General features: G+C 37.3%; 1 protein-coding gene across 4 annotated transcripts in view; it reads right to left on the reverse strand.

Annotated features, from left to right (window-relative positions):
• The window catches only part of exoc6 (exocyst complex component 6), a 28,994-nt gene extending 23,273 nt beyond the window's left edge, over positions 1 to 5,721 (reverse strand). For all 4 annotated transcript variants that reach the window (XM_077502405.1, XM_077502404.1, XM_077502403.1 and 1 more), the window contains exons 1-3: positions 5,573 to 5,721; positions 2,139 to 2,310; positions 27 to 74 (exon numbers count right to left, since the gene is read on the reverse strand). In XM_077502405.1, coding sequence (XP_077358531.1) covers positions 27 to 74; positions 2,139 to 2,310; positions 5,573 to 5,670 — 318 coding nt within the window. In that variant the 5' untranslated portion in view covers positions 5,671 to 5,721. The remainder of the gene's footprint in view (positions 1 to 26; positions 75 to 2,138; positions 2,311 to 5,572) is intronic.
• Positions 5,722 to 16,956: the final 11,235 nt, after the last annotated feature.

Genomic DNA, 16,956 nt, shown 5'->3' on the forward strand with positions numbered 1-16,956 from the left:
TGGATGTTGTCTTTCAAGCACCTTACCTCCCTCCCAGCTTCTTGTAGTCTTCGATTCGTGTCTGTCACTTGGCCCTTGAAAAACAGGCGAGATGTCAAACTTCATTTTTTTTTTTAAATACAAAAGATATTCAATCTGAAGTAATATCCATTCTCCTAAGGAGACTTTTCCCACAATGAAATGGTAAAAAAAAAAAAAAAAAAAAAAATCACATTTAAAAATATAAATATAAATAATAAAAAATACAATAAATGAACTCTTTGATTGCCTTTGTCACATTCAACCTAATTCACAGAGCGACACTAAACAAAAAATATTGGTGTCAAAGTCAGTGTTGTGGAGAAAATTAATATTTTCTCATCTTATCAATTTTCCCTCAATGTCACTCAAATTATCTATTTTCGAATGGTGATTACTAAAGTACGGAATATGGTAGAAAGATTCGTTTTTTTTCTAATGAAAGAATGGAATGCGATCTTTCATTCGGTACCCACATTTTATATGCAGTAAAAGCGCACAATATTCTGTTTGCCTTGAAAAATGAGTTAAAATGATGAAAATCAGCTGGCGTGTGGAAGTAAAAGATTTAAACAGCCCACAATGACTGATTTTTATTTTTTTTTTCTTCAAAATCTACACTTACATGATCAGTGTTTCCCCTTAAACTTATATGATGGCAAACCATTTTCCTCATCCTGCTGACTCAAACAACTATTTGAAATAGTGCACAGAACATGTTGCCCTTTCGACTGACATCTTCAACAGGTTCTTAGGTACACATAATCAATTTGTCTTCTCTGCATCTGCCCCCCCCCGCACCCCCCTTGATGCCCTCTCTTTTCCCTCTCCGCCACTCTTCCTGCAGCTGCTCAACCTTGTAATCAGCTCATTGTCCATGAAGGGCCAAGGACAAAGGCGGGCAAATTCAGATTAACCAGGCAGCAGGGCCCTGAACCCGTCATCGGTCCACTGGGCCTTTCATGGAGTTTAATGGCTTGTGACAGGCTCTTTCTCGCAGATTCAGTGACAAACTTCTCGATTCTGGACGGGGATTTTTGAACTATCTGCTCCTGTCACACGGCTGAGAGCCATGACCCAATTGACCAGTCGGCTTTTGATGCAATCCTTTCAACAAGGACGTTTCCTGACTAGCATGGCAAACTAATATCATCGCAAGTTTCTTTCCACTGCACAGCAAAAGGCTCCACAACCAGTTGGAGGGAAGGCATCAGTGACATTTACGGTGAATGCTGATCAGCTAAGAATCTGCCGGATTTTGACTGCAGTGACTTTCGACATTTCTGCAAACGCAGTGGATATAAAAAGCCTGTCTTCAAATGCAAGGGCTTTACAATGTAAACGAGACTAAGTGCAATTTCTGGAGAAATTGTGTGGGAATGCTGAAAGTTGAATGCTAATAGGTGAAGAATAGATTTGAAGAAAATTTGAGAGATAAATTATGAAATTATCACCTCCTGGTTACTGGACAATGCACTTTACCTGGTAATGATGAGAAGTTATATGTATGGAAGTGGGCGTGGAAAGTGATACTTGGAAAAAGTTCACCGTCTGTCATATTGAAAATGAACGGGTAAAAGTTGATATTTAACGTTAAATTGTGCGAATACAGCAAGTCATGTGAAATCAGACGATATAAACCCCCGGGAGGCGTGAATTGTTTTCAGCAAGTTGAAATTTAAACGGTGTAAATATCTTTTCATTTGAACTCAATTTTAAGGATTGTTCTGAAATTACTGTACTCATGACTAAAAGATGCAGCCATATTTCTATTAGTTTACATTTTTTTCCCCCACTTTTCTGTTAACAAGAATATGATAAACTTGGAACAAAAATATTTTATTGTACATTTAGAAACGATATCAAACTTGCGATTAATCGTGCATTAACTGTTGAAGGCGTGCAATTAATTACAATAAAAAAAAAATAATTATCACCTGACACCTTAGTTTTTACACACTGTTTGGAATGGTCTCTTGTGTGTACTTTATGCCCATAGAAAAATTAATTAATTAATTAATTAAAGTAGCCCATGGGCATTTTTTTTTTAAATTCACCCTTTAGCGTAAGAACTCTTCGTATAAGTTTTGGCCTAACGAATCTCAAAAGCTTGCTTTTACCATAAGTTTCTCTGCATCAGTGCGGACTTTGAGGAGCTCTGTGATGGCGTCCACAAACCCTTGATGGTGGAAATTACACATCTTCTCAATCTCACGGTCGTGATTCCGTATCCGGGCGTCCAGCTTCTCCATGAAGCGAACATGAGCATTCGGCTGGTCATCGTAGATCGATCTGGCACAGAAAAATCACAGCGAGGAGTCACAAAAACAACAGAAAAGCGAACCCCAAACCATCTTTTGATAGGGTTAGTTAACAGCTGACGGAGCACACATAAAAAAGCACCAAAAGTGTGAACAAGTGGCCAGTGTTAAGGGTCATGAGTGACAAACATGAGGAATGGCCTTCAATTTAAAGTTGCACCATCATTTATAAACATGCCGACGGTACAAGCTGCAACGTTTAATAGAAGTTGAACGTATTCTTATATGTCTTTATTATTATTTTGAGCATTCGTTAAATTCAAGTTGTATGATTAATGATGGTCGTTTATAAGAGCAGCTGCTTGCTGGCAAAATATGCTGCGATTTACATACGATCCGCTTAGTCGACTAATCGTGATTCACGACCACTGTTGGTGATTAGTTGACGATAAAAATTGTTTGTTGTAGCCAAGTATACATATATCTAGTTCTTTAAAAAAAAAAAAGAAAAGAAAGAAAGAAAAGGGTTGGGTTATAGGTTTTCTTTATTTTTATTTTATTTATATATATATATATATATATATATATATATATATATATATATATATATATATATATATATATATATATATTTATTTATTTATTTTTAGATCGACTGCAAATGTTTTACTAGTAGTGGAAAGTACCACTTAAAAAAAATTAAAAAAACACAAATAAAATAAAATAAAATAATAAAAAAAATATTTAAAAAAACAATGCATAGAAAGAAAATGTGCATCAATTCAAGGTGCACAGATAATTGTTAATTTATTTTAATTGTAGCCAGTGAGTGTCAGTTGTCAGTGAGTGACAAAAACAAAAATACATCAAACAGCTTATGGGAACATCTTCAACTCTGCATCCTGATCATGTTTGATTTGATCACAGAAATGTGTTTATGACAATTATTTCTTGGACATGAGACTAAAAAGGAATAGCAAATACTGTAAACATATTATGACCCACTTCTAAAGGAATTATAACAAGTTGACAACTAGAGTAGGATTCAAGGCAAGTGCTCCTTACAATCCAGCTAAAGCTAAACAATAAAAGATTAAAGTGTATTACATTTTAAACCATAATAAATGAAGGACGCAAAGAGAGAGTTAGGGTAGGTTAATACGTTCAAATTGTCGGCAGGTTTAGAAAAAGGATCATTATGGATGGGGACAGGATGACTGACGTTGTTTTCTACAGTTACAGTGCCATCTATTGGCGGTGACGTGAAATGCTACATTTGAAGAAACTAAATCTATTATCTCAAACTTTTATTTCTCAACGAAGAAATATGGGCGTAGTTGCACCCCCTCCATCAAATCATGTCATGCCACAGCAAATCTATTTTTTTTTTTTTACTTCAAAGTAAATGAGAAGTCCCCACAGGCCACATCACATCACATCACATCACGCTCAACTGGGCAGCTGCACTTATTAAACATGTACATACAGAACCAAAAGTATGAAACACATTCTTGCTTATTCATGCTTTGAAATTGCACTTTTGAAAAGCTGAGAAGAAATGTGTCCAAACGTTTGACTAGTTACTGCAATTAGGAACACTAACTATCTAAGTTTTGGATTTATTAGGTGTTTACATTAGGTGGACGCTCGTAATGCACTGCCACTACCAAATAAAATAAAAACTAACTCGAAAAGACAAATTCAAAACTATTACAAGTTGTAAACCTGCATCGTAATGAGTCACGCCAAACTCCCACTTAAATCTTGCAAAAGGTGGGAATTATTGACATGTTGAAAACTTTTCACCCAAGCTGCATGCTTCTGAGCCACAAATATTTTGTAGCAGTCACCTTGGCTCACCTGCAAAATTTTACCCCTCGGGGGAGTGCAGTATGTTGCTGTGAGTTTGCTCAATATTAATATAATATTAAAAGCCTTTGTCGTGGCGGCCGTGTTAGAACCAGTATTGTCTCGAGGAATAAATCAATTACAATAATTATGAAAATATTTACCGAGTTCAACATTCCAACAACATAAAATAAAGGCAGCGATCCCAACTTTTGACCAATTTCATGTGAAGACATATTTTAAATGTACAGGCATAGAAACAAATAACTATTAATACAAATATCTTACGTACAAAAACTCGTATTGTTTTGTATTCATAATTATAGCTCAACATCATACAACACGCTCGCAATGTGCAGTCACAAATAACGGCAAACAAAGACTGCAGTGCATGTTTGCTAAACTTTAAATGTGTGATGTCAATGATTTGAATGATAAAATAACTTATTGTTAACTTTCTGAGTGTCTGGTTAATCTTTATGGGGACTCGCTTACTTGCTTTACATTCGCTCGGCTCATTGTAAGGACAATAAATGTGTTTGTTGTATTTAATCTTATTTATTTTTACAATTTTTTTTAAATGCTTCTATTAGAACGTGGCTTTGGCCTTCCTGGGTGGACTTTGCATGTTCTCCCCGTGCCTGCCTGGGTCTCCTCCCACATTCCAAAAAAAAAAAAACATGCACGGCCGGTTAACTTAATACACTTGACTTAATACAGGCAATGTAACGTAAATGTAAATTGGTGCTTTAGTACCAAAACAACGACAGCTATGTAAGTGATGCTGAGTCATCAAAAGAAAATAAGAGTGCAAATAAGTAACCAGCAAATCAATAGTTAATTACAACAATGCAATAAGAAGTTGTGCAGCTTTAGATTTAAAGTGAATTGTAAGTGCAGTAATTATGATACAAAGACGAAATGTGCAATGATGCCTTACATCCTTGAGCACTTAAGTGTCCAGTAGATGACAGCTAGCTCAGAAAGCAATTATATTATTCATCAATTTGACTTGCAACCATTACCCAACAAGTAAAAGAATGTTAAAGTCAAACGGTTCCATATGAACCACACAGTTAGCTGACAAGAGTAACACCATTAAGACAGATAGCCACACCCACAATTCATGTTTACATTTTGACAGGTCACCGGTCAATTATCACGTTTCGAAAATGTCCACTGAAATTCGCACCTATTAAACCAAAATGCAGGTTCAACGATGTTAGCCCTTTTTTAGCTAACGTACCAGCAAATGTTGATTTTCAACATTACATCGCCGTTTAGCTAAAACTGCTAACATACATTGCAACGGTAACTGCTACCGGTTGCTAAGATAGCTAACAAATAAACGCGCTCACGGAACAAAAAGGTACAATCGGTGAACGAAATACATTCACCGGCACTGCCATCATGTATTGGCGTCCTGAGAAAACAGATCTTCTTACCGAAGCGTTGGACCGACGCAAGCCGTGTCTGTGCTCTCTATTTCCTGTAGAATCCGCTCGTGCTCCGTTATACACTCCAGAGTTTCATTCTCCGCCATGATTATGTGTGCATTGTGGCTGGCTGGAAGTGCAGCTGAAAGGGGAGCACTTCAAGGTACTGGCCTGTGGAGGGCGCGCGAGATCCATATTTACATTCGGAAACAACCGAGTCTACCCGGAAATAAAACATTGGCTCCACCAGGGGCGGGTGGGGGCACCGGGAGACCCCAAAGAGCGCATGACTAGTACGCGTTAGTCGGGAAACATTGGAATTTCCTAGGAATATTGAAATGGTCATCAGTTGAAATGTTAATACTTGCGGAAATGTAGAGAAATTGTGTATGTTGGTATAGATATTTCTAAATTGTTAATTATCGTGACATTATCACAAACATATAATTAAAGATAATTTGAGCATTTGTTAATGCCACAAATGTTTATCAAAATGGTAGTAGTCCTTAGCATTAAACAGTAACCAAAAATTTGGTGACTTCTGGGCTACATAGTACTGTATTGTCCATAATGTTATCCATTTACAATGATAACAAATTACACAAGTAAACTTTATTGTGCACCTTTCCCTGATATTTGTGTGTATGTATTTTCCATATTTTCCACAAATCTGCCCATGTGTTGGCTCAGATCCTCATGAATGAGTTTTGTTTTCTTTTCATTCATATCTTTCACGTGTATATTTTATATGCTTACCAAAGGAAATAAAGATTTAGAATGTTACTGTAAATGCACAAAATACGGTCTGTTGCATTACTGTATATTCGTGTTTGCATATCAGTTACATAAGTAATGGCTGTCAACGTTCAAAATTTTTATTTTTAACCTTTCTCATTAAAATGTTTAACTGTTGCTGTGCACGATACCTTAATGTAGTCCCCAGTGGGAGATCCACAGATTCCAGTTCTGTAAAAATGTTCCCAAAAACTTTTACCTCCTCTTCGTTATCGTCTCCTCTTTGACTAGGGGGGTCGGGTAAAGGAGCATGGAGCCTTTTACTGTCCATTTCTTCATTCAAACTCTCTTACAGTGTGACTACTAAATGTCAGCAGCACGGGAAGCGTGCGCGAGTTTGAATGTGTGAACTTTAGGTCACCTGCCAAAGTCAGCAGAAAATGACGAACCGGAAAAGGAAACCTTGTGATTCACTGAACTTTGACTTGAGTAAAAATTCACAAGTAAAAAAATGTATTTCTCATCTTACTTTTTTTTTTTTTTTTTTTTATAATAATAATTTATTTTAAACCTGTATATTAAAAAAAAGAGAACGTAATTAAAGTAGATTTGTGAAGACAAAATCCACATTTCATTTGAAATAGCCTGAATTTCAGCATTAAAATAAAGTGTGCAATATAATGTGTACAGTAAGTGTAATCAAGGGAATCAAAATTAGAAGAAAAAAAAGGGGGGGGGGGGGGTATACCTTAGAAGATAAAAAGCGTGAATACAAACAAATATTGGAGTTGAATAGCTGTTGTGGAACTGTTCCATTTGTGAAGTGGGAGGCCCTGACCAGCTTACGCAACCACTTTCTATTTCCTTCTATTCTTCTTGAAATGGATTGGCCAATTGGAAGTGTGGCTACGGTGTGTCTTTTACAAAAGCCCTGACTATGAGTTTCCTTATTACTTCACCAAAAACAAGAAGTGGGTCGACACACACGCACACACACCACACACTCGTTGTGGGTTCTTTTATGACCTCCTATTCGGGAGGACTAACTGTTAATATACAAAATCATGATTTAAAACTGTTTATATAGGTTGTCTTTGTTTTGGTTTTTTTCTGGCTGGTAATGGGGTTGAAATCAGGATGGGGGCAGATATTTTTCACGGCACTTTATGTGCACGTGTTGTTTTGGAAAAGGAGATTACCCCATGAGATCTCCCGTGTGACCATGTGTTCTTCCTTTCCATGCCTGCCAGCTTCCTGCCTGCTTCCTTTTGTCTCTCCTGACCGAGCGCAGGTTCTGCCATACAGCTGCTGACCTTTATTGTAAGTTACACTCCAAACAAATAGCACCGAAGGACATCCTGCTCTTAAAGAAAGTCCGTTGCTCAAAAGGGGGGTTTCTTCCCAGAAGAACGGGGGTCATCATGGCAACAATTATTATTATTAAAACAGTCTTGAGTGAGCGACCAACATCCCGAATAGCTTAATTCATTTAAAAATCATATTTACAGTACATTACAAATCATTTGTATCATACGATCAGTTGTATGATACAAGCTATTCGCTTCAACCATTAAAAATCATCCAACGTATAAAATTCACCGATTGATTATGATGCTGCATTACCTGTTGTTTGCCTGCAGAGGGCACCCTTGAGTAGAGACGTGGTCCACTGCCTACAAGCCAGTAGTGTAGATGCGCTCACTATACATGAACAGAACACGTCTTTCATTAGTTAATATTTAAGTACTTTGTGTATATATATATATGCAGAAGCACATGACAATACATGATTTTAGAAATATGTGATTCCATCTTGGGGAAGCAAAGCAGCGTCACCAAACCTTGCAAACCCCCCAAAATGGCGTTGCACTTGTTTTCTGTAGATGTAATCGTTCGGTCTGGGAATACCATTTGAAAACCATTCTGCAACTTGGATAATAATGTTGGACATTGGTCTTACCCTTGTAAATGTTTTGCGATGAGCGTCTCTGAAAAGAGTTTTCGACCCACAGAACAAAAAAAAAAAAAAAAACAAAAAAAAAAAAAAGCGCTTGGGTATTTAAGTGTCTTTCCAGACGCATGCACCTGTTACACAGGAACACTCACACACAACACAACACAAGGAGAGAGGCGTAAAGCGATCTTATCTGTGCAGACATAAACCTCTCAGACTTTCTCCTGTCTCTTTTAAGTGGGAAGGCTCAGACGAAAGAAGCAGTAGGAATGTTAACGTTCATATGCCCAACTAGCTTTAGCCGTCTCCGATTCTCATCCTGACGGCAAAACTTAACTTGAGTGAACGCGAAGTCAACCTTGCCAATATAAATAACTAACGGAGAACGATTTAGAAATCAAATTGATTACGTGGAATGTATTTTCCTCACAGACATGTATGAAATATTTGATTGTGTTTTCTTTGAGGAATTTAGCAAAACATAAACTGATCAAGGCTAAACTTCAAGCTAGCTCAGCTACAGTTTCGCCAGTGCTAATGAATTCAGTCCATTTAACCGGCAAATAAGCTCCAGTGATCACTTTTCTTTTTCTTTTTATTATTATTATTATTATGTATTTATTTTTGCTGTCCAGCTGCGCTGTCCCATGCGTTACAAAATCAAAGTTTATGTTGTATTAAACGTAAATAAAAACAGAATACAAGGATTTGCAAATCATATTCAATTTAACCAAATACACTACACTACAAAAACAATATATTTAATGTAAAAAAAAAAAAAAACAGATGGCAAAAAAAAAAGAAAGTTGAGGAACGCAGGTCTGCATCTCGTCACGTTTGTGCCCAACTCCATACATTTACTCCTTCCCACATCCCACTTTATTATTTTATTTTTATTTTTTTGCTCACGATCAACATTCCTTCATCTATTAATGGCCTTTCCTGTCGGCCATCGCTGTTTTCACAGTCCTTTGCCGGAAACCAAACAAATTAACACTACATTGTTCTGGCCTGTTGCATTGTGACTGGAAACATCAGTGCAGCAATCGTTTCCTGGAACTTCACATTAATACGATAAAGGCCACTGTGGAAACGTGGATGTTGAGGAACATGATCCACGGAACCCGGCATAATATCTGCACATTGGTGTCATAATGTCAAGTGATCATTTAGGTTTCTCAAAATTCTTTCCATTTTTTTTTTTAATCACTTATTTATGAATGTGAGTCGACTCAGATTAGAGCCAATTAGAATGTCAGTGGGCTGAATTTGCGTACAACCAAAAGATTAACTCATTTGCTCCCAATAACGTGTAAACACGTTTTTTTATGTTTTAAGTGTCCCAAAGACGTATTTATACGTTTTTTTTTTTTTTTTGTTTTTTTTTATGCTAAAGCATACAGAAGGCTTTGATGCAGCCTCTCAACTGCAAAGAACGGTTGCAGAAATGGTAGTTATTACACAAACGGCCAGCAGGTGGCAGCAGAACAAAGGAGATCAATCAGGGCCATCTAGAAAAAAACAATTTTAAATAGATTTGTGAAAACTGATGAAACTTAGCGCTCTTCTAATGCTAATTGCTGCAAAACGGTAACAGATAGAAACATTTTTTTTTTCCTGATGAAAGAAGAGACTTTAATCTTTCTTTTGATAGGTTCCATGCTTTTATACCAATTGAACACAATATTCTGTGGGCCTTGCAAAATCAGTCAAAATCCAGTAAAACAGCCGGGAGCGAACGGGATTGTGAAATGTGAAAATGGCGGCGAGTGAATGAGTTAAGGTGTCATGTCATATTGTCAGTTACATTTTGAGAATAATTTTCTCCAGTGTACACTATTCGGCGCGTTAATATTTTGTTGTCAAGATGTCGCCAGATTCCGCGTGGTTATCTCAACACTCTTGAACGATCATCAAGTGAGTCCAGTCATTGTTCTGCACGGGTCAAGATGACTCTCTATTTGGGATGAGAGAAACAATCAAAGTCAGACAACAAAAGAAGGAAAACAGGATAAGTTCGTTGGCAGGATGTGGAGTGGTAGCAAGAGTTAGGCCAAAGCCCCCAAAAACAATAAGAGGTCAGCGTCTTCAAGAACTAATCAGACATCCAGCTGGAATGTGAAGTCTGGCAAAGTAAAAAAAAAAAAAAACGGCGACTCATCAAGATTGTTTCGGGTTGTAAGAGAGGCGTTTGTCATAAATCCAAAAATGTTTGATGACATCATTTGCCATTTCTTCAATTCACAGGCAACATGTGAAATTCACAAAATGTGGTTAACTTTTATTGACACGAAGATGACAAAACAATGCACTTACACTGACGTATCAACAAAAGGTACAGCCAACAATAAGACAATTGTCGTATTTTTTTTTTGTGCCTAAATTATCTCCTCATGATGCAAATGGTTCATTTTTTTGTGTTTCCTGAAAAATCTGGGGGGGAAAAAATGACTTAGTTGTGTTATGTTCCATGCCTGCTCTCAGTTGTTGTTGCAATTCCAGTTTGAGCCTGACCTCCGGTGGCGCCCATGAGACTGCAGAGCTGCTGCTCATCAGCAATTATGTCTTATATATTTAACTCATTGACTGTCATTGACGGAAAAAGACGTCAAATAATGCATTTTTGCTGGGCTGGCAGTGAATGTGTTAAACACAATGTGCCGAAATATTTTGTGATTATTGCAGCATCCTTTTTTCCTTTTTTAAGGCAAATTTTGCTTAAAAATCCGTCAATTTTGGTTACATCTCATCTTAACTCATTGACTGCCATTGACGGAAAAAGACGTCAAATAATGCATTTTTGCTGGGCTGGCAGTGAATGTGTTAAGAGGCCTGTCTTTTGTCGGACTTATTCACTTGCTCATGCGTCAGCCCAAGACATCCACGACTCCTCGACCTCGCCTTCCCGTCTTGTTTTTTCTTGTAAGTTCCTCAAGATTTCTCTTGTACTTTGTCTCATTGTCCTTCTGGATTGGCTCAAATGTGTTTTCGGTTCTGTGTATTTGTTTTTTTTTATTTATTTAAATTTGCTCTTGCCATTGCAAGCTCTTTTTGTTGAACTTTTGCCGGTGAGCTTAATTTTTGCTGTAAATAAATAATTTTGTTAATTTGCTCAACTTAGTGTGGATGAAGTCCTCCTGGGTGCCTTTCCTCACAGGGTTCTTCTGTGCCCCACCATGTTGTGGTTTGCGTGTGTCTGTGGGGATATGGGGGGGGCGGGGGGGGGGGGGGGGGGGTTGCTTTTTCTTTTTATTGTATTATGGATGTTTTAATTGTTCAGCACTTTGAGTTGCATTTGAATGTCTGAAAGATGCTATATAAATACAATTTGATAACGTTTATACTTAATGAGTTGCTTTTCTCACATTATTTCCTGGACAAATGCACACTTGCAGTTAAACGTGTATGCTTGAGTGAAAAGTTAATCAACTTGAGCCGATCACTTCGGCGGGTCACGCAAAGAGCTGCATCGCGAAAGCATCTCACGTTGCTCCAGAATATCACTGAACACATACGTAAACACTTGCAATCTGTCCGACACTTTGCCGTGAACTGATGCACTTTTACAAGCGCTCTAATGTGTCCACAAGCAGTAAAAAAAAAAAAAAAAAAAAATCAATGGCGTGGTGATGAAGGTAACGGCACAGGCATGTCATAAAGTAACTAGCAGCAGATTGCTAATAGCTTACGCTACATTCCCGGTGACGTAGCAAAACGCAATAAAAACAATGCAAGAGCACACTCCAATATTTTCAGGTAGTGATAATTTATATTGCGAGTGAACAATTTAGCAAAAAAAAAAAAAAAAAAATTCTAGCTATGCAAAGACACAAATTTGCAGCTAATAATTTTCAGTTTCAGAAATAAAACTAGTTTCATCCACTTGTTGCTTAGTGTCAAGGTCCAATTTGTGAAAGCATCACATTAAATTAATGGTTCTTAAGTGTGGTCAATTTACTACCGATTGTTCTTGTTGTGGTTCAGAATGTCAAGTTGGGATTCAGCTGCTCCTCAGTGGAGGGGCGTATCTTAACTCATTCACTGCCATTGACGGAAAAAGACGTCAAATGATTTTTATTTTTTTTTTGCTGGTCTGGCAATGAATGTGTTAATAAATGACTTTAAAAAAAAATAAAAAATCAAAGTGGCCCTTGCAGATTTTTAGTTTCTGTATGTGGCCCTCAGAGGGAAAAAAAAAAGTTTGGACACCCCTGGTATAAAGTCTTGTGCCCCTATACCACCTTTTTATTTAGCGAGATATTTGCAACATCAGCCCATAAGATTTATTATGATTATGTGTGCTCTGCCAGAGGATGTTGTTTGAACAGCTAATTGTGCAAATGGGACTTTTAACTAAATTGCAAGGTGAGGCAGAAAATCCTGTACTCCGTTAACTACCATGTGAATACTTTTAAAACCTCCCCATCTTCCATTTGGATATGGCCTAATTGAAAAGTAAATAGCATACATGATTGCATCCGTGAGTCAGTGAGTGACATCTCCTTAGCTGCCGCAGGAATGAGTTTCCTCCACCGAGCCCTCTTACGTTGGCTTTCCATTATTTGAAATGACCTCGCGTATAATGTTGCTGCACCAGATTTTACTATTGCTTTTGGGCATCGTTTTTTTTGTTGTTTTTTTTTCCTCCACAGTTGCATAGTAGGTTAAGCAAAGGTCAATGATCCAGGAAGCGAGTCAATGCTCTCTCAAGTGATGTTAATGGGGCTTTTGTTCGGTGTTATCTTTTAATGATAACAAGAGATTTTAATCAAGCAGAAAAAAAAAAAAAAAAAAAAAAAAAAACATCCATCAGAGAAAAAAAAAAAAAATCCAAGTGGGTTTTGTGACATGAGAGGGAAGTTGATGTCAAACACCATCTTTCCCGTGATACGCTTTGACTTTCAATTTAAACCCAAAATATCATTTCAAAAATGTGTTTCCCAATAAGATCCATTAAAACAAAACAACAATCTAAATGTGGAACTCTTTATCTGATTAAGAAACAATATAAACAAACAAAAAAAACTATTCAAAGAGCATGTTTTTGGAAAAGTGTCACTCAACTCTGCATTTTCCTTTTAAATTCTCTGTTATATGAATTTCCTTAAGAATTGTGCTGAACTGCTGCTTGATTGGTTTTAAGAATTTATGCATCTGCAACTTAATACCATAACAAAAGTTCATGTTTCATCCAGAATTCAAAAGAAGGAAGCGGTGGGTGATGGAGATAAACAGATTTCTCCCAGCTGTGCGTTTACTTTCTTTGAGCCTTTTTTTTTTTTTTTTTTATGACAAGGAAGTATTTACAGTAGACGCGTGTGTGGGTGTTCAGAACATATACATTAACAATTATATTGTTATAAAACATGTAAATATATATATTAGAGCTGTCAAATGATTACATTTTTTTAATCAGATTAACTACATCTTAGAATTTTGAATAATGACTTAATTAAAAAGGCTTTTTTTTTTTTTTTTTTTTTTTAAATCAACATTTTTGCCTGCCATATTTGTTACTTGCAGAATTTTAAAATGAGGAAACAGATGACCGCCAATAGTTTGACATGAAAACGTCATACCCAAAACATTTATTAAATGCTTTACTTTACTGTATGTAATGTTTATTCGGCAAACACAAAGCTGTGCTAACTTTAGCGTAACCATCCGCCGTCAAGCTAAACTTTAGCTAGCTTGACAGCGGATCCTTTTTAGCTGCTAAAGATCTGTGGTCAAAATTAATAGTGTGATTAATCTACATTAATACATGATAAATGCACTATTTTTTTGATGAATTAATGAGTTAATACTTTGACATCACTAAGATAGATAGAGCTTGGCTAGCTAGCTAGCTAGCTAGAGGGAACCATCTGAAATACAATCAGATTATGAAATTAACTGAACAGGTACAACCAAGATCATCGTTGCTATCATCCTGAAATGAGGAAACAAAGGGGTCAGTCAACCGTGAATTGCAAATATACAACTCCATTATATTTGTAATTTTTAGCTCAAATTACACACAATGACACGGCCCAGCAATAATGACGGGTTAATGACAGCGTGCGAGTCACATGGAACGCTCATTTGTCATCATTACAAGTCGTCGGAAAGGCGCTTTGGCAAGCGTGCCAGCCTCTGAGACGTGTTTGCACACTTTGGACGCAAATCAGCTCACGACCAATTTAACGTGTCGTTCCTCTGCCGTGGACATGAATAATCATCTCAGACTGCCCTAACCAACTTTGAGTTTTTAGGCTGGTTCTGGTAGTTTTTATTAGTTTAGTTCTTCGAAAAAAATGCTTAGTTTTTGTTTTGTTTGTTAGTTTCAGTATTAGGTTGTTTTTGTTTTGTTTTTTTAAATGTGTATTACTTGTGCGCAATATTTAAAAAAAACATGTGGGCAACGTCATCTTTTGGTGCTTTTCTATTGGCTGCTGCTAGATGACATCACTTCTGTTTAACATATTTTCAAACGTCATTATTCCGGTTGATATCAAAATAAATCTACTAAAGATCACATTTAAAATCAACCCCAAAGGCTTTTATGCATTAAATTCATTACCAAAGACTAAAACGAAGGACACGTTTGCTGTAATTATAGTTTGTTTTGTAAACATAAAATGCAGTTTCAGTTGGTTTTCGTTTTTTAACACATTCACTGCCAGCCCAGCAAAAATGCATTATTTGACGTCTTTTTCCGTCAATGGCAGTCAATGACTTAAGATGAGATGTAACCAAAATTGATGGATTTTTAAGCAACATTGCCTTAAAAAAAAAATGAAAAAAGGAGGCTGCAATATAATCACAAAATATATTGGCACATTGTGTTTAACACATTCACTGCCAGCCCAGCAAAAATTCATTATTTGACGTCTTTTTTCCATCAATGGCAGTCAATGAGTTAAAAAGCATTTTCGTTTCTTTTTTATTCCGGTAACAATATTGTTTTTTGAATTTTAGTTTGAGGTTTTTTCATGAGTTTTTTGATGCCCTCCCTTCTTACTTTGACCATCTCCAAACATTTTAGTTTCTATTTTGGAGTATTTGCGTAAATGAGCTGTGGTCAACAGGAAGTTCCTGCTTGAAGCGTGCTCGATGGTCTGCATTTTCATTGCCAATGCAAATCTGGCATGAAGTGCCGTCTAAATGTGCACAGGGGCAGGCTAAACTTTGTTTTGGTATTACACAATCATTTATTGCAAGTGATTTTTGCTGACCTCCTAATTACGGCTGGCAACCTATTGGTGTGTCATACGTCTCAAAGTCTGTTTCCCTGCTCCAACACACCCGAATGGAATGATGAGGTTTCTGTAGCATTCTGCATGCTAGAGGAGGGAAAGCTCTAAAACACACAGGTCTGCCGTCTTCTCGTCAACATGCCGCTGTTATTTGTCTCTTCGCTTGCCCGTCTCGGCGTTTCCGCCTGTGCCCGCCCACCCGCCACCTCCCCCACCCTCAACTCTGCGGCTGGTGGCGACACTATTATCGACGTAAACAGCGTTTTCACTCATTAATTTATCAGCTCGGTGGATGTGGGGGAGATAATGGCTTTCATTTGGCCAAGGTCAACAATCAACACATTCCTCAGTCGTTTAAATAGAAACACACATTAACTTGTGTTCTCCAATACACGCAGACAGCTTGGAGCTTGTCGCAGGGTTGTGCCAATACTGTCTTGCAGTCAGAGGAGGGTTTGTTTGTTTGTTTTTTTTCTCCACTCTTATAGGAGGTAATACAAAGTAACTGATCCCTGGTCAGAATATTGATAAAACCTCAGACTGTTTAAATATAGCCCTAGTCAGATGAAGTACCCAGTATCAGATGACCTCTGATTGTTGTATCTGTTTTAAAAGATGGAAAGTTTCCATAAGTAATGAGACGTCAACATATTCAAGAACTGTATTCAAAATTGTGAGGCAGGCATCTTGATCCCTAATTTGATGTGCTGACTTTGGTTAATAATCATCTTGTTGACATTTCTTAGAAAATGGCAGAGTTTTTGACACTTGTGAATCTCATCAGAGCGTGTTGTACTATTGAAAGTCAACCCTAATATGTTGTTCTTATTATTGTTTCAGGAAACTGGGTAAAGGCGGGTTGCAAATGTGTTCTTTAACCGAACGAAATCATACCTGCTGGACGATCAACTTTCACTGAACACTCGAGAGCCAAACAGAAAACAACTGCGCATGTGCAGTTACACCATAGTGTCAAGTGCGTGACCAAAGATAAATGTTACCGTCAAGATAGTTCACTCTTTTCGTTTACACCACAAGCAAACAGATTCAAGTTTCTGACGATTTCCGGCATTTTTTATTTTTTTTGCTTCTCTCTCTCTCTCTCTCTCTCTCTCTCTCTCCCTCCCTCCCCAAACAATCCCACCACATCTTATCAAGGGTAACAAGAGCTCATCGAACAAACAATTTGCTGAATCAAAATGTCTCTCGTCGCAGTCTTACCGGCTGCCTCTGCGGTGTTTGTGGAGCAATTGTATGCAAGAATGAGAGTCCAAGACCAGAAGGCAAGCGACCGTCTTTTGCTGCTGCCTTGATTTCAATCCGTGGCACCTGTGACTGACAGGTGTTTCCTTTTGGAAGGTCAAGCAATGCTTCCAGGTCGAGGTGGTTTGTCTGCCATTTTTGTAGTCTTTTTTTTTTTTTTTTTTTTTTTTTTTTTTTTTCCCAGCTGGCCTTCGTCAACTGAC

The sequence above is a fragment of the Festucalex cinctus genome, chromosome 17 (assembly GCF_051991245.1).
Source record: "Festucalex cinctus isolate MCC-2025b chromosome 17, RoL_Fcin_1.0, whole genome shotgun sequence".
Classification (NCBI taxonomy): domain Eukaryota; kingdom Metazoa; phylum Chordata; class Actinopteri; order Syngnathiformes; family Syngnathidae; genus Festucalex; species Festucalex cinctus.